Source organism: Calliphora vicina, chromosome 4 (assembly GCF_958450345.1).
Source record: "Calliphora vicina chromosome 4, idCalVici1.1, whole genome shotgun sequence".
In the NCBI taxonomy this organism is placed as follows: domain Eukaryota; kingdom Metazoa; phylum Arthropoda; class Insecta; order Diptera; family Calliphoridae; genus Calliphora; species Calliphora vicina.
Window position 1 is genome coordinate 41,748,639 of NC_088783.1, and position 22,650 is coordinate 41,771,288.

A 22,650-nucleotide genomic window follows, 5' to 3' on the forward strand; every position below is an offset into this window, starting at 1 on the left:
TTCATCTACTACTACTTTATTTTTGTAAATCATACCAAAAAGTACTAAGCTGTGCATGGTTGTATTCTGTATGTATTAGAGTCGTAAACTTAACATACCTTTTGCTAAAAGGCTCCAACTGAACATACAACTTCTAATACATCACACAAATTGTTTTGGTTTTTTTGTTACTGCATTACGCATCATTTAATTAATAAATTATTGTATTTTCCTGAAGGAAATCGCAATATAATATATATAAAACAGCTAGAAAAAGGGTGAAAACAAAAATGCTTTCGTTCTTCTTGAAGAAAAAACATAGTCCAGATACACCACCTGAAGAAATTATTCAAGGTTCATCTGAACCAGCACCCAGCAATGGCGATGATTTTATTTTCGTTGAGAAAAAAGGCAACGATGGTCCAACCCCACAGCCGCCACCACATCATATGTATCCTCCAATGCCGCCAGCTTTTGGTGCAACGCCATATCCCATGATGCCATATCCACCACACGGATCGCACTCAAATACGGTAAATACAAATCAATCGGCAGTACCTTATGTCCATGATGTACCATTTGTATTAGCACCTCAGCTATGTCTCAAAAACACATTCGATCTAACGCAGACACAAGTCGATGGCATTTTAGCTGTGATGACACGGCAAATGTCAGTTGATGAAAAGGAGGATTATAATTTTGCTTTGGAAAGGTCAATACAAAATGAATGCTATTAGCATAGAAGGTATATTATTTACTAAGATAAACTAAGAATAGATTCCTATTATAAGTAAAGCCATGAACAGATTGTAAGAGAATATATGTACGTATAATAAAATTAATTAAAACTGTTTAAGATGTTTATTCGAAAAGAACAATTATTTTGGAATTTATCTTATGAAAGTATATACTAGGTGTTTTTTGAACTAAGTACTACAAAACATTCCCAATGCTAAAATATATGGTTGGCTACCCTTTTTGAAATGGTTAATTTCGTTATTTCGGTTTGACATAAATGATAAATAAAGTTGCCAAAATAAAAAATAAGTTGACAGAGGTATAAATTTAGGTTAAACACGAGAGCTATATTCGGCTGTACCGAATCTTATATACCATTCACCAAAGTATCCTTTAAGATAAAGATTAAATAAAAACCATTTCTGTTGAAAAAGTTTCGGGTTATAAAATATTTTTCCCGATTTTGACCTATTGTCGGTCCGAATTTCTATAGTGTTATTACGTCGTGATTTCAACTGAGAGACGGACATGGCTATATCTGGGACGTGGACAGGAATATAATATTGACAAAGGGTGTCCAAACGACACAAAATTGTTCGCTCTCTCGCTCCCAGTAACAGCGAGGGATGTGAGTGGTATATCTCCAAAAACTGGATCCAGAATTAATTGTTTGCCAATTTTTCCATCATGAAATACTAATTTGAATAACTACAGACTAAATTTTGTGGTGACTATACAAGACTATGTTTTATTAATTTGGTGATGATGTTACGTGTTAACTTTTAATAATTAACACAAAACAAGTTACACAACTATTAATTTTTGAAAAAAGGTTTCGATTCGAATATATATCAAATAATTACTAATTTGGTAGGTTTTTAAAATTTTGGAGTTTTTGTTATAAAAACCTTGAAGAACATAGATATGGTCTGGCAATATTATTTTATTTGCCAACTGCAGCCAACTTCGCTTTATAAACACAAAATTTGAATTAAGCGCATTTTATTTTTCAATTTTGTGTGAACGATTTTTTCTTGCTGAATTTTGTCTATGAGTTTAATTTATTAAAAGTATTATAAATGGATTTTGATGAAGCTAAGGAAAATATACAGCCATTGGCTCAGGGAAGAAATGCAAGTATTTTACATGCATCCTTAAGAGTAGAATCATCCCAAGAGTTGCAGGTCCAGCGAAAAGAATTAGAAAAAGAAATACACAATTACAGTGGTGATGATCCGTTGTCTGTTTGGTATAACTATATAGAATGGATAGAACAAAGTTTCCCCTCGGGTGGCAAAGAATCAGGTTTGCAAGAAGTTTTATCAAAATGCTTGTCTAAATTTGAAAGTGATGAAAAGTATAACCAAGATCGCCGAATGATTAAACTTTATATAAAGTTTGTAAGTATAATTGATCATTCTGCAAGGACAGTATTTTTATGAATTCTTACTTTTAAGATCGATAGTCACAAGGATCCGGCAGAATGCTATCAACAGTTGTTTAATGCTGGTATTGGTACAATGGTAGCTGATTTGTATATTGCTTGGGCATACTGTTACGACTTAGTGGGCAATACACGTAAGGCAGATGAGGTATTTCGACGAGGCATTGCTTGTCGTGCTCAGCCACTAGACGAATTGCAAGAAGCCCATCAACACTTTGGATTTTCAGTAGCCCAACGCCTAATGTATAAGGATGATGACACCGTTAAAGAGGAAACAAATCGTCAATTGTATGAGAGACGTCTAGCCTTAACATCGCTAAGGGGTCATCGTCGCAAACAACTGGTTGGTAGCATAAGAACTGGTTCGGCGGTAAAAAGTGCTATGCCTGGAACAGTTAAGGTTTGTACATTGATGCTTCTATTTATTATTTAATTAATTCAACATGGTATGTCATTCCATTTGTAATTTTCTATAAATTGTACAAAGTTTAATTTTTGTAATAATTTGTTGTTGGTAGAAAATTTTATAGTTATGTGCAGTAATGATATAAATATGTAAACAATAAATACGAAAGTGTAAATGTCATTAAAAGTAGCTAAGAGGAAAAATAATATATTATCAGTTTTCAGTCCAATTTCTCATGATTACAACAAACAGTACCTCAATGATATAAAGACCTCTGGGAATTACTATATATAAAATTCGGCACAACAGAATGCTAAATCGTTATTAATTTCTTTTTAGATTGATCAGCCTTCAACATCATCTCAAAGAGGTAATGCTCGAGTTCAAGTTTTTAAGGATGAAAATGAGAACCCAAATGTCATAACAACCGCCACATTAGACCCACCTGCAGAGGAGATATCTGTTGTGCGTTCCATTATAGATGCTGCGCGAAATCAAGAAAATGAAAAAGAACCTGGACCTTGGAATAAGGCTCATAATCGCAAGAAAGGCAAACTTTTTGGCAAGACAACAATTACAAATGAATTGGGCTTCGATATCCATGAGGACGACCATGATGATGAGGATTATAAAAAACCATGCGTTCCTCCCATACCCATTACCGAGAGTGAAATTAAATTTGGAAAACCATTTATTTATCCTACAAACTTTTGTGCGAAATCGAACCCGATTAAAGGATGGGCGACCCCAGTCACCACAGAAGAAATGCCGGATAAAAATACTATACCACAATATAATAAATGCAAATTGTATCCAAGGCCGAATATGGAATTCCAATTAGAGGAACTCAAGGCGTACTACATACTAAAAAAAAGGACCACTACAAATAAATTCACAAACGAACGTGATGTATATTGGGGCTGTGGGCCGAATTATAACATACGTTTGTATCCACACTTTGCCAAACAATCGAAACCTCGAAAAAAAGATGCAATGGATGAACCGTACATACCGGACAATTTACCTGGTCTAAAAGTGTCCTATGATGAAATTTACAATAAAGAAGAGAAGGTTGAACGACAATATGAGGAAATTTTAGCTTTGGGTATTAAACGTAACGAAACGATTATAAAAACTACCGATATGGAGGAGACCATGTGTACAACAAGTGAAAAAGTACAACGTCGTAAAAGTTTCTTTCCACTACGAAAATCATTGGCCACATCGGCTTTCCGAGCGCCAAATAGAATGTCGGTAATGCCGGAACATAGCGAGACAGATGAAAAAACAACAACAAATGAATCGTTGTCCATTCCTTCAGTCAGCTTGATTGGAGATGGTATAAAAACTGTACCAGCTGAAAAATCGGCTAATAATAAGGAAATTCCCATTATGCCCAAAATAGATGAACAAGCTGAAAAACCAGCAAGAATTGAAGAGAAAACTCCCTCGATAACGATTACAAAACAAAGTGAAACACCATTAATATCAAGTGTAAACAAAGAAGAAGTAGCTAATGAACCTGTTGTTACTTCTAAACCGTTTGAAATATTTAAAGATGATAGCGTGGTAGAAGTTATAAACAACAAATCTCCCACTTTACAAGGTAAGACAATTGTGCCGGCCGAAGATGATTTTAAGTTTAAAACACCAGCATTGCCTTTGGCTAATTCTACAACGGTGGCTACGACAACGAACAAAAAATTACAATTTGAAATATTTGACGATGAAAATTTGCTAAAAAATAGTCCCAAATCTATGCCAAAACCAGATTTTAGCTGTGGTACTGGTGGCTTTTTTGATCCTGAAGAAACATGCTCTACGCAAACATTCAATATATTCCTAAAAGCCCAAAGTGTAAGCACTCCAAAGGCGATTACAAAATCCCAACCCCAAAGACAATTTGGAAACATTCTGAAGGAAGTAACTACGCCGATGGTGTCGGAACCAAAAGATGATGCTACACCTGCTGAAAATCAGAACTATACAGCAGCTGGTGCACCACCTGCAGTTTATTCTCCACCTCGACAACAATTGTCAACTATTTTAGAAACTTCAGAGCATGGTACTACTCAAGGTACTCATACTACGGGTGCTACCACAAAATCGACTCTTAGTTCACCCGAATTCGATATAGATTCGCAAATCCAATCAACTAATATTATCAATCAGCCGCAAATTGCTTTAGAAACAGTTAAAGAGTTAAGCTCTGAAACTTCTAATGTAATTTCACCCACCCAAAGTGTGGACCAAATGATGACTAGCTTAAAAATTCAAAATGTTACCGATATTAACAGTACAAGGCCACAGAGTGAAAATCAGGCAACACCAGGGCCCACAAGATTACAAAAGAAATATTCATACGCAGGCGGTGGCTTAGACTTTTCAATTTTTGAAGACACCACCGACAAAAATCAAAAGCAGGTAGGCAATTTCTCACGTTTGGAAGAAAAGGAAGATACTGCAGCTGGTTGTGTATTTAAAACATTGCCTCCTATACGTTTTCAAGACGATAAAACAGAGACCATACCTAAAATGCTATTGACAGCCCAACAAGTTAAGTTTCAAGATGATAAAACAGAAACCATCTCGAAAATGTTGTTCGCCCCACCACCACATATACAATTTCAAGATGATAAAACGGAAACTATATCAAAAATGTTGCTAGGTCCACCCCAGCCTATTAAATTTCCAGAAGATAAAACAGAAACTATATCGAAATTTATGTTAGCACCACCAGAACCAATTAAATTTGAGGATGAGAAAATCGAACATAAACAGATAAACATAGAAAAAAATCAGCCAGAGCCTATGAACCAAGATGATTCTTTTGAATTTTTTGGTCACACTCCTCCTAAAGCAGCGAAGCATTTAGTTTCCAAACAAATATCGCATGTACGAACTGCAGCCGATAACCGCACCCCATTAACATTTGACTCAAAACGCTTTTGCGACAAAGATACACCTGTTATGCAAAAAACGAAATCCCACTCAAATCCCACTGTACTTTTCGAGGATGAAACACCACCTCACATGAAATCATTGAACAAACCCACCACCACTAACAAGAATAATCTAAAAGATTCATTTTTGCCGGATTTCTCATTAATAGAGGATAGTCAGCCACAAACGAACAAAGTGAAACAACCTCCTAAAAGCAAATCAGTGTTTAGAGATTCTTTCATTCCAGATTTTTCATTAATAGAAGATTCTCAGCCCCAAGCCAAAGAAATGGCTACAATCCAACATAAAACAATAAATGAATCTATTTTACCAGAATTTTCTTTAATTGAAAATACACAACCTAAGCAGGGCAAATCAACGCAGGCCCATTCTCGAAATGCACCATATTTATCCGATTTTTCTCATGTGCCCGAAACACAACCAAACGATTCCATAATTATATCATCGCAACCCATAGAACCGAGATTTTTAAAACAAACTTCTATGAAATCTTCTTTGCAGTCATCATTTCAAAAGGATTTTTCCAAAACGAACATGGTTGAAAACAAAGTTGACGAAAATATTCACTGGAAACAAACACCCAAACCCAAGAGTGTTGCGAACAGAACACAGGATGGCACCACGTTAAAAAACATACTCATGGATACATTTATGAAGGATTTTTCAGAAATTAATGAACCACCTCCCATACCTAATGATATTAAGGAAATAACAATGGTGCAACCCAGTAAAAACAATTCGTCGTTAAGATTTCTTAACGAGTCTGTAAAACACAAAGTGGAAAATCCTAAAAATCTCAATGAAAGTAATTCCAAATTTGCAAATATATCCACTAATAGTAAGGAAACAAAATTAAGTTTCTTAGCACCAGCTCCTCCTCCTCCTACAGAAAAGAAACGTTCATACGGTAGCGATGATGATAAATATTTCGAACTTAATTGTGAAACGGAAATGTTTGGTACTAATATGAGTATGATAAAAAATTCCACTTGGCTGCCAAATCATGGGCCCTCCTTTTCCAAGGGAAATGCTAAACAGTTTCCACAAATAAAAGAACAATCAATACATATTAAAGCTGAAGAGATTTCCTCAAATGCTTCAACATCATCTTCGACTTTAAGAGCTCAACCAGAACAACCAGTGTACAATAGATCAGAAAACTCGAGAAAATCTAAACTAAGCTTCATGGAAAAATCTCTTAGTAAAAACGATTTTAGCATTGATATTAGTACCTCTGAGTTGGCCGCCATCAATGCTAAAAAAGTACTAAAACATGCAGACAAAACCCCAGTTGTCATTCTGGAATCACCCGAACAACTTGCTAATGATGATGATGACGACTGTGAAATGAGTATTTACTATAAACACACACCTAAAACACCCAAACCCCAGCTACATGTTTGGGATGATGCTGATAGTTATAAAACCCCCGCCCACAATCATTATGTTCACGCCGAACCTGATCTAAATCAAACACATCAAACCATTGAGAACATATGTATTGATCCAAATGTGAATCCATTTAATGTTGACTTGATTAACGCCTTCTTAGAGCAACACTATGTTATCAGTTATTTGGAAAGTCTGCCGACGTGCAAGCTGGTTGGTTGTATTCAACGTTTAAAACAACACGCAACATTCGACATAAACGGTGTCCATTTTGATGTTCTAAAACTGATTGGGGAGGGTGCTTATGGTGCAGTATTTTGGTAAGTGTTTTTTTTTATATAGAGAATGTTATATTTTTTGTAATTTCCACAGTTTTCATTTGCGACCCCATAAAGTATATACATATATTCTAGATACATGTCTGTCTGTTTGTTGAAATCAACTTAAAGAAGCTCCCAAATAATTTACAAATATGACTGATACATCAAAATATTGGGTATAGTCCTGATTCGATTGATATTTATAATAGTGAAAATCGGCCCTCAAATGGGTTAGATATAGTAAAAAAAAAAACGACTACCTCGATTTTTTGAGCAACCATGTTCACTAATAATACCAAAAATTACATGAAAAAGCTTATTTCATAAAAAATTAAAATTCACTGGCCCCCCAAAAAAAATTCTGAATAAACGCTAAACAATACTGACAAATTTTATAAATAATATAGAAAATTAATTTCTCACATATCTTATTTAAAAAAAAACATCTCAAAAATACTTTAACTTCACAAAAATAGAAGTTTTATAAAAAAAAAAAAATTACACGAAAGCACGTATAAAAAACTTGAATTTACAATAAAAATAAAATAACGGAAGTTTTATAAAAAAAGAAATTGAAAAAATAGCATACAAATACCTAATGAACAATTAAAAATAATTTCAGTGGAAAAGAAACTAGCTCTGGTAAACTGGTGGCAATGAAACAGGAAAAACCACCAAATTATTGGGAATATTATATATGCTTAGAAATACAAGAACGCATACGAACTGATGAAATGGTAAAAGAAAATTAAAAAATGTTAAATTTTAAAAATACTCATTAAATTATTATATTTCAGCTGCCGGCATATATGAGTGTTGATTATGCACTAATTGGTAACAACTCCAGCATACTTATATCGAATTTTTCCTCCTTTGGTTCTCTAATAACTGTGTGCAATAAAATTAAAAAGCACACTATGAAAAATGTCGATGAGTATGTGGTAATGTTGTTGGCTAGTGAATTACTCGAAATAATGGATCATTTGCATGCTGTTAATATAATTCATGCCGATGTAAAGGCTGATAACTTTTTGCTTATGAACAAGTATGTAACAAAAAATTGTGCTTAAAATTTTGATAATTCTTACGTCATAAATTTTCTATTTTGTTTTCAGATTAACGTATCCTCCAGCCCAACGCTGTTTGCAGCTAATAGATTTTGGTGTATCGATAGATTTGAAACTTTTTAAACAGGGACAAACGTTTAACTTTGTACACAATGACAATTCATTCAAGTGTCCCGAAATGCGTGAAGAACGCCCCTGGACTTATCAATTGGATTTGTATGGATTAGCTGGTGTTTTGCATGTGTTGCTATTCGGCAAGTACATGGATATTGAGAAGAAGGCACGAGGCTTTTGGATGCATAAAACACATGTACCACGTTACATAAACAAAAATTTATGGGATGAAGTTTTCAAAACCTTACTTAATATTCGTGATTGTAATTCCATGCCTAATTTACAAGACTTGCGGGCATTATTAAAGAAAGAAATGGAAGAGAAAGATAAATATGTGTTAAAAATGGTCAATGAATTCAATCGGGCCCTTTCTAATTAACAATTTCTGTATTATTTTTTTAACATGAAACATTCAATAAATATTATTTTAGTTAGTATGTATGTAATTATGTATAAGTTTTGATTTGTATTTTATAACATTAATTTATTTAATAAAAATACAATACATTTATATTCATAAAATGTTTTTAATGTCAACCCATCGCCAGATGGAAATACGACCCTATTCTGCAAATCGAGTAGTTTTCAAAACCAGCAATTTTCAAAAACGACTACATGGTATATGAAATTTTTTTCGGTATCAAAATAATATTTAGATAGTACTTTTGAGTATACCCTACACCTTGGAATATAAGGCATAGGGTAGAACCAGGGTAGAACTACAGGAGTAACTGAGAGTAAAATATATTCAAAATATTTACTTCTCTCAAATTTTATGGCTGACACAACAACAAAATACATTGATATACATATACATATATTTTATTAAGGTAAGGATGTCCGTCTGTATGTTGGAATCAACTTTCCGAACAACAACTTTCCCAACATTTCGGTTCGGCCCACAAATAATTGAGATTTAAGTTAAAAACTTGATATTTTCACCAATTATTTTTTTACCGAAAATGGTTTTAATGAAATCTTTTTTGAAAAAAAAAAATTTTTTTCATCTAACATTTTTTTTTACCAAACAATACTGTTATACTCAAGATTTTTATAGAAAATACTGTTATACACAAATATAAAAAATAAATTTATTCAACTAATTTTTTTCCCTTAAAATTTTTTCACCAAACACATTTTATATAGAAAATACAGTTCCACGACAGCACCGGAATGACCCGAGTTCACTCGGCAAATGGCTGTCAACTCGGCAAACACTGTTGCTACAACAACAACATATAGAAAATACAGTTACACACAAATTTTCTATAGAAAATACACATGATTTTTTAAAGAAAATACTGTTACACACAATTATATACTCAAGATTGTTTTAATGTATGAAATGAGTCGCGTACCAAACATAGTACGATGGTAAAAATTGTTCCATCCCAGATTGTTAACTTGTTCGATTTTGTACATTGAAACAGGTTTACAGATTGGAATACGTGAATTAGTCGATCTAAAGATCGACAATATTTGAATATTTGAAAAAATAATGAAAAACAAACAAAACTATCTATATTTAATAATTTGTACTAAATTTTATTAAATATATTATATTATAATGGACTAAAATCTACAAAATACTTTGTCTTAAATGTATGAATGTATGGAATACATTTACATATTTATAAATTATAGTAGTATATAAATAATTTAAAATACCGATAGTTTTCTCTATTCTATTTTGCAGTTTATTTAACTGGCATATCTTGCAAAGCCAATATGTCAGCATGATATTTGTTCGATTTTTGAATAGCTCGGTTGCAATCTTCTGCGGATATTGTGGCTATAACCTGATCGACGCATTTCTCAGCAACGACTAAACGATGTTCTTTAATGTCAGTTGGATTGGTGTTGGACATCAACGGATTTCTCTTAACACTTGACATTATATTATCCCATATGGCTTCCATAGGATTTAACATGTAAGAGTATGGACTTAATAGCAGCAGTGTAACTTCAGAATTGTTGAAATATTCATCTAGCTCTGAGAAGCAATAATCACTATCACATACAATTACCAGATTCGTGAGATTTTCGTTTTTTGCTTGGGACCAGTTCTTAAATATATCATCAGGTCTAATACGATCTCGACTGCGTTTTATTCCAATGACACCATCCGTAGATATGGCGCCCATTATGTAAATCGTAGGATCGAATGTGGCAAAAGTTGAATTTGTGTTGAAGCGTCCCTTGGCACGGCGACAAAACATTTTAAAGCTTGTTTCACCCAACCAAACTACGGTCTTTTTTAAATCCATATAATACTTTAATGTATTCACGTACTCCGAACGTTTTTTTCGATTTTCTAAGGTGTTTATCAGTTGTGGGTGATAGTCAAGAGAACGCTTATGACGATAAAGTCGTCCTTCTAGGCTGCCTTCGACAAAGTAAACGCACACTTCTTTGCGCATTATAACTTTAACTTTAGCCACAATTTCCTTTAAAGTTATTTGTCGATTTTCCTCAATCCATTGTATAATGGTGTCGATATTATTTTCCGTAAACGTATTATTTTTACCATTTTTCATAAACATTTCTTTGCGGCTGGTCGACACCCAAGTGTACGCTGTCTTATATTTTACACCCAGTTCGGATGCTAAAGCTGACCAATCATCACCCCGATTAGCTGCCTCCACAATTCTGGCACGATCTTCGGGTGTGTGTGTTTTGTAAGGAGTTTTTCGTGGTAACTTTGAAGGTGTTCTTGATCTGAAATACATACATTATTTAAACATCGAAAAACATTAATAACAAACAATATAATTACTTTGATATTGTATCATGCACACCCAGCCAAGGCATATGTTCAAAACTTGACATCGACATGCTACTGTCCATACAAAAACTGCTATTATTATGGAAATCATTCATTGTTTCGCTAACCATCAATAGATCGTCCTGGGGAAAATGCATCTCGTTACTCTCCATCAGCATATCACCACCACCTTCAGTCTTAAACTCCACTAATACATCGCTGTCTCTAATATAACCAGCTTCCTGCTCCTCATCTTCATCCGAATCATCTAATTTTATTGTGGGTATGTCGTTTGTTAGTAATTCTTGTTTCTCCTTTATCAACAGCGCAAATTTATGGAAATCATCCAAGTGTGTATAGCATGATTGACATATTAAAGATGATTGAGACTCTGTAGTTTTTACCTTGTTGTCGGGGGAAAATTTTAGATTGTCATGAATAAAACAAATAAAAACATTGTTATTGTACTTTTTCCATTTACTCCCATTTACTACCCCACAACCATAACTACTTACCTGCATTTGTAAATATCGTTCTATTATATCGACTAAGCGATTGCTATCATAAAAATCCTCATAAATACTAAAGGCTTTAGTCCTTCTTAGAGGACTAAAACACAAATCACAATTCATTATTTTTTTGTTTAAACGAGTTTTATGTAAATATTAATTTTTTTATTTTTACATTAATATTCAATTAAAAAAATGCACACAATACACACAATGCCATCACAATTAACAGTGTTGTCAGCATTTTTTCAGTACCAATCCCCAGTTAACGTTTTGTATCCCCAAAAATCCTCAACAACATGTTATTAAAGCCCACTGAACTTTATATCGGAGCTATGAACAATTACAAAATTTGTTATTATGATTATGTTAAAATTGTAAAATGGTGGAGCAGTAGTAATACAAATATGCCGCTAAACTCTAGTTAATGAACACCACACCAGATACATATATACCAAATTTTTACCAGATATTTTTACCGAACATAGTGGTATACAATTTCGGATATTACGTATTAAAATTGATATTTATTTGATTTTTTTTATCTGATTAGGGCAATATACAATATGTCCTTGGGTAGCTTTTTCGCATAAGATTAAATTATATAAATAATTTAACCCATGCGAGCCGATATCCAAAAATAAATATCCTAAACGAAGCTGACTTTGACATAGAAAGACCGAACTGAAATAAAACGGCAACACTGACAATAAAAAACACCAGTGAACAACGTTGCCATACATAAACTATTTTTCCTGTGATATTTTTGTTTAAAAACTAGTTTTGAGCCTAATTCACTATTAATTCAGAATCAAAAAATATTAGCAATTCATTCTCTAAATCCATTCACAAAAACTATTTCTTAAGCTTCATTCATAGGCTATTGAATGATTTCATAATGGAATTAATTCATTTGCCTGAATTTCATACACTATTAGCTCTCGTCAGCATTTCGTCTAGTGTTCTTACATCGGCTTTCGAATAGACTTTGATTTGCTGAAAAAAGTGAAAAAAAAAATTTTTTTAAAAAATAAAGTCTTACAATCAAGTACGTTATTCCAAAAAACTCGAAAAGTTGTATACTGAAATATGTACATTTAATTTTGAAAAAATTTATATCATCAATAAATCTGGCAACATAGGAAAATAGGATAAAAATTAATACATTTTGGGTTTTTTGCTGTTTTTCCGAACCCTGAAAGTTTATCAATTTATCGTGATTGGCATCAGTAAATTGAAGAAGCATTTGTAAAGAAAATTGCTACGGTTTAGAATACGCATTTCTGTGATTTATTTTAATAAATTTACGTGGATTTCTAAAATATAATGGCTGATTTAGATAAATGGATTGAGATAGTAAAGGAATGTAAATACTTGCCAGAAAATGACTTGAAAAAACTGTGCGATCTTGTATGTGAAATACTATTGGAAGAATCAAACATACAACCCGTCAGCACTCCAGTTACAGTATGTGGTGATATACATGGCCAGGTAAGTAATACGATTCAAGTGATATTTAAACAAGGGCGATGTAATTATAACCTCTTCTTTTCTTTTAAAGTTTTATGACTTGGAAGAGCTATTTCGTACAGGCGGACCCATACCAGATACTAATTACATATTTATGGGTGATTTTGTAGATCGTGGTTATTACAGTTTGGAAACGCTCACACGTCTGTTAACTTTAAAGGTAAACAAAAATTTGTAAGATTTTACAGTTTTTGTAAATTTAATAACATTTTATTTAGGCTCGCTATCCAGATCGCATTACTTTGTTAAGAGGCAATCATGAGTCACGTCAAATCACAAAGGTGTATGGTTTCTATGATGAATGCTTTAGCAAATATGGCAATGCTAATGCCTGGAAATATTGCTGCAAAGTATTTGATTTATTGACTATAGCAGCTGTAAGTATCAAGTAACATTTTTTTTATTTGTGGATTATTAATCCTTTTCTGTTTTAGATTATTGATGAGGAAGTTCTTTGTGTACATGGTGGTTTAAGTCCCGAAATCATTACGCTTGATCAAATACGTACCATTGAACGTAATGGCGAAATTCCCTATAAAGGTGCTTTCTGTGATTTAGTTTGGTCTGACCCTGAGGATATGGATTATTGGTAAGAAAAATATATATCTGATTTCATAAAAAAACTTTAATTTCACATATTTCATTTAAAGCTTGTTTTAGAAAAACCTTATTAATTTCACTAAAATTCTAATCCATAATAAAAACAAAATTAAAAAATAAAATGTAATAAAAAAGCAAATTTATTTCTCTGTGTAAACTACCTATATTCATAAAAAAATGAATGTTTTTATTCTTTTTTTCTAAAACCTTACATATTTTCAGGGGTGAAAGTCCGCGAGGAGCTGGTTGGCTATTTGGGCAGTTGGTTACCAAAGATTTTATGCAAATCAATAATTTGGAATTAATATGCCGTGCCCATCAATTGGTTAATGAAGGCATCAAATATATGTTTGATAGCAAATTAGTAACAGTATGGTCTGCTCCTAACTATTGTTATCGTTGCGGTAATGTGGCGGCCATATTAAGTTTTCAAACAGCAAAGGACAGAAGAGCCAAAATATTCGTGGCAGTACCAGAAACAGATCGTGTGATACCACCACATAATATAACGCCCTATTTTCTATAAACAAAATACAAAGGTAACGTACAATATAGTTGAACAAAACAAAAAACAAGAAGACATTTATAAATTTAGCATAAAATGCTTATTCATTTTGTATAATTTAAATAAAAAAAAAACTACAACCATATCTTATTTAATGTTATAATATAATGAAAATTTGAAGTATTTTGTTTTGCTACTAGCTTATTAACAAACAAATAAGTAAGAAAATGAGAACGAAGCCTAAAACCCCGAACTAAATAATTTTTTGTATTACAACGATATTGCCTCGTTGTTCATTTTTTAAATATTGAAATGTTGTTCAATTTTATTTGATATAAAAATATATATTAATAAAGTAAAAAATAGTTAAAATCCAACAAAATTAATGTACATATAGAAAAATATGTGTATATGTATATTATTTTTATATATAATTTATTTCATGTTAATTTTTCGTATAAAAAGTACAAAAATTTATTGTACAATAAATGCTCTTTGAGTTAATAGGTGTTTTTGGGTGGGATGTTGTCGTGATGAGGGTGTTTTGCTTTTTGGATGACATTTTATGAAGAAAATAATAAAGAATACTTTGGTGCAAGATTACTACTATGTATAAATTATAAAAATGTTACGATTGTTAATAAATATACTTTAAATTCGTTTAGATTAGGTATGTGCAATGAATCGATTAATCAAATTGTTGGAGAATTTAGTTACATAGATATTAATGAAATAATTGTATATCTATGAAATTAACACAAATTAATTCCACTTTCGTTCGGAATTGAATTCTGGACAGTCTGCGAGATTATTCAATTAATAATCAAAAACTTTGATTACTCGGAATTTACCGATTAATCGCACATCAATAGTTTAGATACATTACACATTATAAGATTTTTAGTTAAAAATAAGGGGACAATTCGTAATTAATGAAGACAGCATAAATATTTCCTCCGTTAAATTGGTAAGATGTTGTGGCGTAGCTATTAATGTTGGTGCAAATACTGTGGCTAAATTATGTTCATTCATTTTATTTACGGCATAATGTGAGGCGACTCTGTAAAATATTACTTTGTTTGTTTTAATTGAATTACTTTAATTTTACGGGTATGTGATCAAAATCGATTTTAAATACGACATCTATATTTTCCCACTTATTTATATTTGTACCAGATACCGAACATAACAGGTCCACTTTAATTTCAATGGTAAATTGGCAGCCTTTACTACACCATTTCCAATTGTATTTCAGAAGTTTCTAATTGTATTTCAGAAATTTCCAATTGAATTTCAGAAATTTCTAATTATATTTCAGAAAATTCCAATTCAATTTCAGAAATTTCCATTTATATTTCAGAAATTTCCATTTATATTTCAGAAATTTCCAATTATATTTCAGAAATTTCTAATTATATTTCAGAATTTTCTAATTATATTTCAGAATTTTCCATTTATATTTCAGAAATTTCTAATTGTATTTCAGAAATTTCCAATTGTATTTCAGAATTTTCCAATTGTATTTCAGAAATTTCCATTTGTATTTCAGAATTTTTATTTTATACTTAAAAAGTTTCCAATTGTATTTCAGAATTTTCCAATTGTATTTTAGAATTTTCTATTTGTATTTCAGAAATATCAATTGGTATTGCTATTAGAATTTTCTGAAATACAAATGGATATTTCTGAAATACAATTGGAAAATTCTGAAATACAATTGGAAACTTTTTAAGTATAAAATAAAAATTCTGAAATACAAATGGAAATTTCTGAAATACAATTGGAAAATTCTGAAATACAATTGGAAATTTCTGAAATACAATTAGAAATTTCTGAAATATAAATGGAAAATTCTGAAATATAATTAGAAATTTCTGAAATATAATTGGAAATTTCTGAAATATAAATGGAAATTTCTGAAATATAAATGGAAATTTCTGAAATTGAATTGGAATTTTCTGAAATATAATTAGAAATTTCTGAAATTCAATTGGAAATTTCTGAAATACAATTAGAAACTTCTGAAATACAATTGGAAATGGTGTAGTTAAAATATAATTATTACAAAAAATCAACAATTTTTAAAAATTCTGCTCAGCCAGTAAAAAAAAACTACATAAATTGTTTGCATTTATAAATTAAATATTTAAAAAAAAATGCTCCAATAAAATGTGATTTCAAAAAATATGGGAGAATGCGTATTAGAATGAATCTCGAAAAAAACGGAATCATACAATTTATTGGATTCACATTAGTATTATTCTATGTATGTCAAAAATTTAAAACTTTTTCCAAAATTCAGAAAAATTTGATACGGAATAAAGACAAATTTGATACTTTTTAGGGTCACACCAATGAGCATATTGAAAATTTTGAGTTCATTTCAGTATTGTAATTTCGATTTCCATCACATACCCAATAATTTAGTATATTACCTTTTTAGGTGTTCCATCATAAATTTCAAGCAATTATAATGGGCTAAAGGGAGATTTTTGACCGCTTCACTCATTTGTTTAATTTGTTCCTCTTGATTATTATTCCCTTTAAATAAATGGATGGATCAGTATGTAAAATTTGAGTTTAAATATACTATACTTCTCCTTTATAAAACAATAACTTACGTGCTGCTTCCATAAAATTGGGATAAGCTTGAAAAGTTATCAATGGTACGGGCAGCAAACGTAAATACAACTTTAGGGTACCTGCAATAACATTAATATTGCCATATGCTGATTCAGACATATTAGTTTTTTCGCCATCACTGTCGAGAGCCAGCTTGAGAGCATCAATTTCGTCTGCAAAGCCCGATACTCGATATATGCCCTCCTGAAGCATTCCACGAGCTTCCACCTCCTCCACGCAACGTCGAACAACAAATGGAATGGAACATTGATATAATTGGGCTACAATTGTGAGATCAGTGCCAAAAACTCCGCGTATACGCTTTAGATCAGGTACACACTTAGCTGGCACTAATTCCGAACATTTATTATGTGCGATTATGCCACAATCTTCACATTTAACACCTTGTGCTGTGAAGCCCCACAGAAAATTTGCACAAACCTCGCACCAATTTAGACCTTTAAAAGTGTGCACCTTAAAAGCATGATCTTTTTCGTAAATAAACGGTAGAATTGTATCATCCGTATTGTCCTTGGTTTTTGCAGAACTCTGTGAACAACCATCCAATTCAGTTGTGTTTCCGGCCTCAGACTGTAAACTGGCCTCGTCTTTGGCAGAGCCATTCGTTTGTTTGATTAGAGATTTTCGTAAATCATTTGAAAGTGCTCGTAATTTTCTTCTATTTAACGTCATGTAGGGACTTTGCTGATAACAATTACCAGTCTGTTGATTAATCTCCTGTATAATGGGTGCAGCATGCAGTAACATATAAAAGCTCACCAAACCATCGGCAACTAGGTCGTGTATGGTGTCAAAATGTTTTGATTGTTCTTGCAAATAATGACCTTTACCAGTTTTATAATAAATTTTAAAATGTTTTGTCTTCTTATTGAAACGTAAGCTCAACGTGTAATAATCCTTTGCTGTAGGACTACGGCGAAGCAGATATGTTCCATCTGCTTTGTTTTTCAATATTTCCTCAGCCTCCAAATGTCCCATACGTCCATGATATTCCATACCATAAAAATTAGGTATTTTTTCGTCCTGCTCATCATAAGAGTTAAACTTGTTACAATGTAATGGTTTGGGTGTTGGTGCTTCCAATTGTATTTTATACAATTCTGGTTTCCACACCTTTTGGACAGGAGAGCTTGGTTCGTTTGTCTTCGACATGATGATTTCTGTTATTGTGATGAAATTTATCTACACTGATTAATTTTTATTTACTCATCTCATCTTTAACTTTATTAAATATATATTTTTAGTTTTTCCTTGTTCTAATTAGAGTTATTATTCATTATTAATATTGCAAAAAAAATTGTGGGGTATGTTTAATCAATGTAAATAATAATTCTGACTTATGTTTTGCTTCCCTATTCGTACAGAGTTGTATTTTGTATTTGTTTTTCAAAATTTCCACGACTGGAAAATACTGGATCGACACAATTTAGAAGGAAGAAGTTCGAATTTTAAAGTGTATTCACATTGTGAAAAGTGGTATTAAAAATTCAAAAAAAAAAAACTGAAATAAAAATATCAATCTAATTAATAACTTGAATATTTGCAAAGATATAAGAATAAATCAAGAGATAAGATATTTGTGCATATAATCAGATTTAACAATAAAAATTTTGTCATGCGTACATACATAAAGAAAGGAATATTATTTAATAAAAAAAGATAATTTTGTATTGATATAAAACCAACAAGCAAAGCTAGATATGACACGGTAATTAAATAATAATAGCTCATCATCTTTTTTGGTGGCTATGCGAAATTGCATAGCCACCAATCAATATTTTCCAATTTTCCCGCCAAGGAATTGTGTTTATAAGATGTTTATTGTGTTTAGGAGATGTATATATACATCTCCAAAGAAGTTTTATTTGACTACGGTACCCAGGTAATTTACATTAACTTTGGCGTCATCCAAACTTAAAAGTGGCTTTTTTGGACTTTTTTTCAAAATGGGCCCTTTTTTTCTTTCTTAAAATAAAGCTTAGATATTTTCCTTGGGGACCTATTTGGTCGCTTAGTGGGATGCGAGTTCGATATCTATCAAAAAAAATGTTTTGTACTCAAAACATGCAATTTTTGACTTTTTTTTTTGTAAAATCAAAAACTTTGTTGATTTTTTTTTCGGAGAAATTTAATTTTTTTTTTTGCTCAACAGAAAGCTCAGATATTTTCCTTGATGACCTATTTAGTCGCTTAGTGTGATGCGAGTGGGATAGTATCAAAATAAATGTTTTAACACAAAAGTTGTATGTCTTGAGTTACAAAATATTTATTTTGATAGAGTGACCACTCGCATCCCACTAAGAGACCAAAAAGCTCTAAAAGATATGGACCAAAGCTTTCATTTGAGCAAAAAAAAATTTAAAAAGAGGGCCCATTTTGGAAAAAAGTTCGATTTTGCAAAAAAAGTCAAAAATTGCATATTTTGAGTTGCAAAACATTTATTTTGCTATATATCCCACTCGCATCCCACTAAGCAACCAAATAGGTCTTAAAGGAATAGACCCAAGCTTTCTTTTGAGCGAAAAAAATTTTAAAATAGGGCCGATTTTAAAAAAAGTTAGATTTTGCCAAAAAAGTCAAAAATTGCATATTTTGAGTTGCAAAACATTTATTTTGATAGATATCGAACTCGCATCCCACTAGGTCCACAAGGAAAATATCTAAGCTTTATTTTAAGAAAAAAGGGCCCATTTTGAAAAAAAGTCAAAAAAGTTCGTTTTCGGGAAAAAATTATAAAAAAAATTTTATTTTTTTTTTTTAATATTTTTTTCTCGAAAGATTGAAGAAATAGCTATCTAAACTAGTTGGGGCACATTTTGCTAAGAACAATAGGTAATAAGTTACATGGATGAGAAAAATCACATGTTTGGCCAAAATTTTGACCCCCTCTAACTCCGAGAGTTCATGACCGATCTTGTTGAAAAATTGTGTCTGAATTACTAACAAATTGTGCAAATTTCATCCCGATCGGAAGACATCGATAAATATTTTTGGTTGTAGTGCCATTTTGATCTCTACTGTTCAAGTCTGTTGTGGGAGTAATTTAAACATTCAAACAAACCAATAGGGTAAAAATCAAGATCGTCAAAACAGCTTGCATTTTAACAATTTTCTTGTATTGATTGCTTTTATAATTATAAGCTCAAAAACGTTATAATTTTTTCCTGCTCTCTCTTAGTTTAGGAGTTATGGGAATTTAAAGTCAATATATATAACAGTAAATTTATCATATATTTACAAAATTATGCTTCAAAATACCTTATATATGATATATAATATAGTACTGTTTATTAATATTCACCCTTATGGCGTATGTGTTTTACGACTGCGACCGTTTTGTACTAGATTGAAGATAAAATGTAACCTGTATCTTTAATCTAGTACGAAACTGTCGTAGGCGTAAGACACATACGCCAACAGCGATAAGGGTGATTGTGAACCAAAAATTCCTTTTTGAATTTATGTGTATGATAGTATGTACTTCAGAAAATTTTGATATACGGAAAAAGTGATTTTAGAAGCCGGTGTTCGATACACCCCAGAGTTTTAAGTCACTTCGCCGGGCCAAAGGCCGGCAATACAGATAATATTAACAGAAAAAAATTATGAAAATATAAACTGTTACTGGGAACCAAAAATCTAATCATTTATATATATTTTTCATCTTTATTCCCCACAAATGATACAAAGTTTTATTTGAAATGTTGTTTATTAATTTTTGTTTGTTTTTGGAATTTCTGTTATTTTTATGTTAAACATTATCTTATAAATAAACAATATAAAGTTCGAATTCAATGTAACAAAATACGTTAATTATGGCTGCAACACCACAGCACGATCACTAAATATGAGGGTAAAAATGTCATTAAAGAAATTATGCAGTAAATGACTAATATTACAAGTCATTTTTATTGTATTTTATAAGTTAAAAAAGAAAAACAGAAATGAATAATGTATGTATGGATAAAAAACGTTCCATTTTTTTTTACCATATGAACAAATTTGTTATTTGGTGCTTATAGTGGTTGAAAGAATATTTAAAGCTATAAGGAAAAATTAAGGCTATTAAGTTTTTAACGTCCCAAAAAATTCCTTGACCAATTCTTAACAATTGGTTTAGATTTGGTTTGTTCTTCGCGCTCGCGTTCTTGCATTTGTTCCAATAGTTTTGCTTGATTTTCGCGGAATTTCATAATGGGATCTTCGAATTGGCGATAATAATGTAAAACTTCACGAACATCGTCAACATCAGTAGTTGCAATGGCTAGATAAAAATAAATATGTATGAAAATAAGGTCATGTGAAATTGTGTTAATTTTTAGATACCTTTTAAGAAATTTATCAAATCGAAGAGTTGAGAGTCATCATCATTACCCTTCCAACGTGCAATGTTAAATGAATTATCTGGATGCATTTGTGTTGCATTTGGATCCCAATCAATAACAATAACCTGAAAAATGTAATACATAATTATAAAAAACTTCATGTATGGATTTATGTTTACCTTTTTCAAATCTCGATTTAAATTATCCAAATTCTTCACATGATGACCATCAATGAAATGCGTTGCATCACGTACCAAACGATACATAATGTAGCCATTTGGATCTAAAGCATCTAAAATGGGAAATACCGTCATGCCTTGTTCGGCGGTAAAGACAACAATTTCAAAGTGTTTGGAGCATTCCTGCAAGAAAACATCTACACCGGGACGTTTCTTGAAACGCCAACCAGTCTGATAGGTCCAATCGGGATGTACTAAAACATCCTTCATTTCCAGAACCAAAGTATATGGTGGTTGTATGTAGGGAGGCTTTAGAGGATCTGGCAATAGTTTTTCTCTCGAAGGTTCTTGTATCATTTTCTGATAATAATTCATGGATTTCCACATACGTTGTAAATATTGTTGAACAATGGGACTTTTGCTGAATTCATCCTCAATAATATGACCATCGATATCAACCTCCGGTTTGCCAAATTCATAAACGGCCCAAACGGCTAATGCCACACCAGAACCGCCAAAAACAGCAAAACTGAAATGGGAACACAAAATGCACATAGATTACATGTATTACGCAATTTACTCCAATTTATTTTTTTTTTACTATCACAACAACAATAGCTTACCCCAATTTCATACGTTTCCATGCCTTCTCATTTTCCTTGGCATCCTCTTCCTCCTTGCGTTTGCGTTCACGTTCTGTTTCCTCATCCACATTAGTCGCTGTTTGGGGAAATAGTTTAGACAAAATTTCTGGACTTGCAGGTTTTTCTGGAAAAGTATTGCATTCATTGCAGTCAATTAAATTTTAAGTTGTTTTATTCTAGTATTTATACTTGTAGTGTCTGTGCTGTAAAGATGTTTATTGTGTCCAGCATTCCATAGTAAGGCCTTTGCCGCATGGTTGTGACTTATTGATGTAGTAGTTGCCAGTGGCACTACATAGCTAAGTGCACGTTGTTGTTGTTTACCAATTGTGTAGCATCGTTTACCAACATCACGAAGGGCACAATGCACTAGCTTTGTGAGACCACTTTGAGACATGTCACTTTTTTTGAGCAGTCCAAATCAATTTTTCCTGTGAAAATTTTGCAATTTTCCTAGACAAAATTAAAACCGGTGTAGTTTTTTTTGTTGGATAATTACTGGTTAGAATTTTTGTCCATATGTTTTGACA

The 22,650-nt window shown here is 31.9% G+C and overlaps 6 protein-coding genes across 6 annotated transcripts; 3 read left to right on the plus strand and 3 right to left on the minus strand.

The window, feature by feature from the left end:
• Positions 1-127: 127 nt before the first annotated feature.
• On the plus strand, positions 128-857 carry LOC135957135 (uncharacterized). The gene has a single exon (XM_065507818.1). It carries the CDS (start codon positions 270-272, stop codon positions 714-716), a length of 447 nt encoding a protein of 148 aa, XP_065363890.1. The 5' UTR covers positions 128-269; the 3' UTR covers positions 717-857.
• Positions 858-1,700: 843 nt separating this feature from the next.
• BubR1 (Bub1-related kinase) lies at positions 1,701-8,943 on the plus strand. The gene is made up of 6 exons (XM_065508427.1): positions 1,701-2,117; positions 2,175-2,561; positions 2,907-7,240; positions 7,863-7,977; positions 8,038-8,285; positions 8,356-8,943. The coding sequence occupies exons 1-6, from the start codon at positions 1,797-1,799 to the stop codon at positions 8,798-8,800; spliced, it is 5,850 nt and encodes a 1,949-aa protein (XP_065364499.1). The 5' UTR covers positions 1,701-1,796; the 3' UTR covers positions 8,801-8,943.
• Positions 8,944-9,941: 998 nt separating this feature from the next.
• Positions 9,942-11,933, minus strand: LOC135958015 (uncharacterized). Its single transcript, XM_065508881.1, has 3 exons — positions 11,701-11,933; positions 11,198-11,589; positions 9,942-11,139 (listed from the first exon to the last, which is right to left on the minus strand). The coding sequence occupies exons 1-3, from the start codon at positions 11,815-11,817 to the stop codon at positions 10,119-10,121; spliced, it is 1,530 nt and encodes a 509-aa protein (XP_065364953.1). The 5' UTR covers positions 11,818-11,933; the 3' UTR covers positions 9,942-10,118.
• A 1,004-nt stretch (positions 11,934-12,937) lies between these two features.
• On the plus strand, positions 12,938-14,711 carry PpV (Protein phosphatase V). Its single transcript, XM_065506783.1, has 5 exons — positions 12,938-13,185; positions 13,256-13,384; positions 13,443-13,601; positions 13,659-13,813; positions 14,047-14,711. The coding sequence occupies exons 1-5, from the start codon at positions 13,021-13,023 to the stop codon at positions 14,348-14,350; spliced, it is 912 nt and encodes a 303-aa protein (XP_065362855.1). The 5' UTR covers positions 12,938-13,020; the 3' UTR covers positions 14,351-14,711.
• A 32-nt stretch (positions 14,712-14,743) lies between these two features.
• Positions 14,744-18,236, minus strand: RhoGAP5A (Rho GTPase activating protein at 5A). Its single transcript, XM_065506782.1, has 3 exons — positions 16,951-18,236; positions 16,765-16,870; positions 14,744-15,389 (listed from the first exon to the last, which is right to left on the minus strand). The coding sequence occupies exons 1-3, from the start codon at positions 18,122-18,124 to the stop codon at positions 15,230-15,232; spliced, it is 1,440 nt and encodes a 479-aa protein (XP_065362854.1). The 5' UTR covers positions 18,125-18,236; the 3' UTR covers positions 14,744-15,229.
• A 2,426-nt stretch (positions 18,237-20,662) lies between these two features.
• On the minus strand, positions 20,663-22,650 carry LOC135957958 (mitochondrial import inner membrane translocase subunit TIM50-C-like). The gene is made up of 5 exons (XM_065508808.1): positions 22,310-22,650; positions 22,100-22,244; positions 21,477-22,005; positions 21,299-21,422; positions 20,663-21,236 (listed from the first exon to the last, which is right to left on the minus strand). Exons 1-5 carry the CDS (start codon positions 22,515-22,517, stop codon positions 21,046-21,048), a joined length of 1,197 nt encoding a protein of 398 aa, XP_065364880.1. The 5' UTR covers positions 22,518-22,650; the 3' UTR covers positions 20,663-21,045.

Coding starts and splice junctions, on each gene's coding strand:
- PpV (XM_065506783.1), top strand. CDS start 13,021: ATGGCTGATTTAGATAAATGGATTGAGATAGTAAAGGAATGTAAATAC. Junction 13,385..13,442: donor CACGTCTGTTAACTTTAAAG/GTAAACAAAAAT, acceptor CATTTTATTTAG/GCTCGCTATCCAGATCGCAT. Junction 13,602..13,658: donor ATTTATTGACTATAGCAGCT/GTAAGTATCAAG, acceptor TTTCTGTTTTAG/ATTATTGATGAGGAAGTTCT.
- LOC135957958 (XM_065508808.1), bottom strand. CDS start 22,517: ATGTCTCAAAGTGGTCTCACAAAGCTAGTGCATTGTGCCCTTCGTGAT. Junction 22,006..22,099: donor TGGAAACGTATGAAATTGGG/GTAAGCTATTGT, acceptor TTCCCATTTCAG/TTTTGCTGTTTTTGGCGGTT. Junction 21,237..21,298: donor TTTGATAAATTTCTTAAAAG/GTATCTAAAAAT, acceptor ATTTTTATCTAG/CCATTGCAACTACTGATGTT.
- LOC135957135 (XM_065507818.1), top strand. CDS start 270: ATGCTTTCGTTCTTCTTGAAGAAAAAACATAGTCCAGATACACCACCT.
- BubR1 (XM_065508427.1), top strand. CDS start 1,797: ATGGATTTTGATGAAGCTAAGGAAAATATACAGCCATTGGCTCAGGGA. Junction 2,118..2,174: donor TTAAACTTTATATAAAGTTT/GTAAGTATAATT, acceptor CTTACTTTTAAG/ATCGATAGTCACAAGGATCC. Junction 7,241..7,862: donor GCTTATGGTGCAGTATTTTG/GTAAGTGTTTTT, acceptor AAATAATTTCAG/TGGAAAAGAAACTAGCTCTG.
- LOC135958015 (XM_065508881.1), bottom strand. CDS start 11,817: ATGAATTGTGATTTGTGTTTTAGTCCTCTAAGAAGGACTAAAGCCTTT. Junction 11,590..11,700: donor AACGATATTTACAAATGCAG/GTAAGTAGTTAT, acceptor CCCGACAACAAG/GTAAAAACTACAGAGTCTCA. Junction 11,140..11,197: donor GTGCATGATACAATATCAAA/GTAATTATATTG, acceptor TATGTATTTCAG/ATCAAGAACACCTTCAAAGT.
- RhoGAP5A (XM_065506782.1), bottom strand. CDS start 18,124: ATGTCGAAGACAAACGAACCAAGCTCTCCTGTCCAAAAGGTGTGGAAA. Junction 16,871..16,950: donor CAATTTTATGGAAGCAGCAC/GTAAGTTATTGT, acceptor ATTTATTTAAAG/GGAATAATAATCAAGAGGAA. Junction 15,390..16,764: donor ATGATGGAACACCTAAAAAG/GTAATATACTAA, acceptor AATATTTTACAG/AGTCGCCTCACATTATGCCG.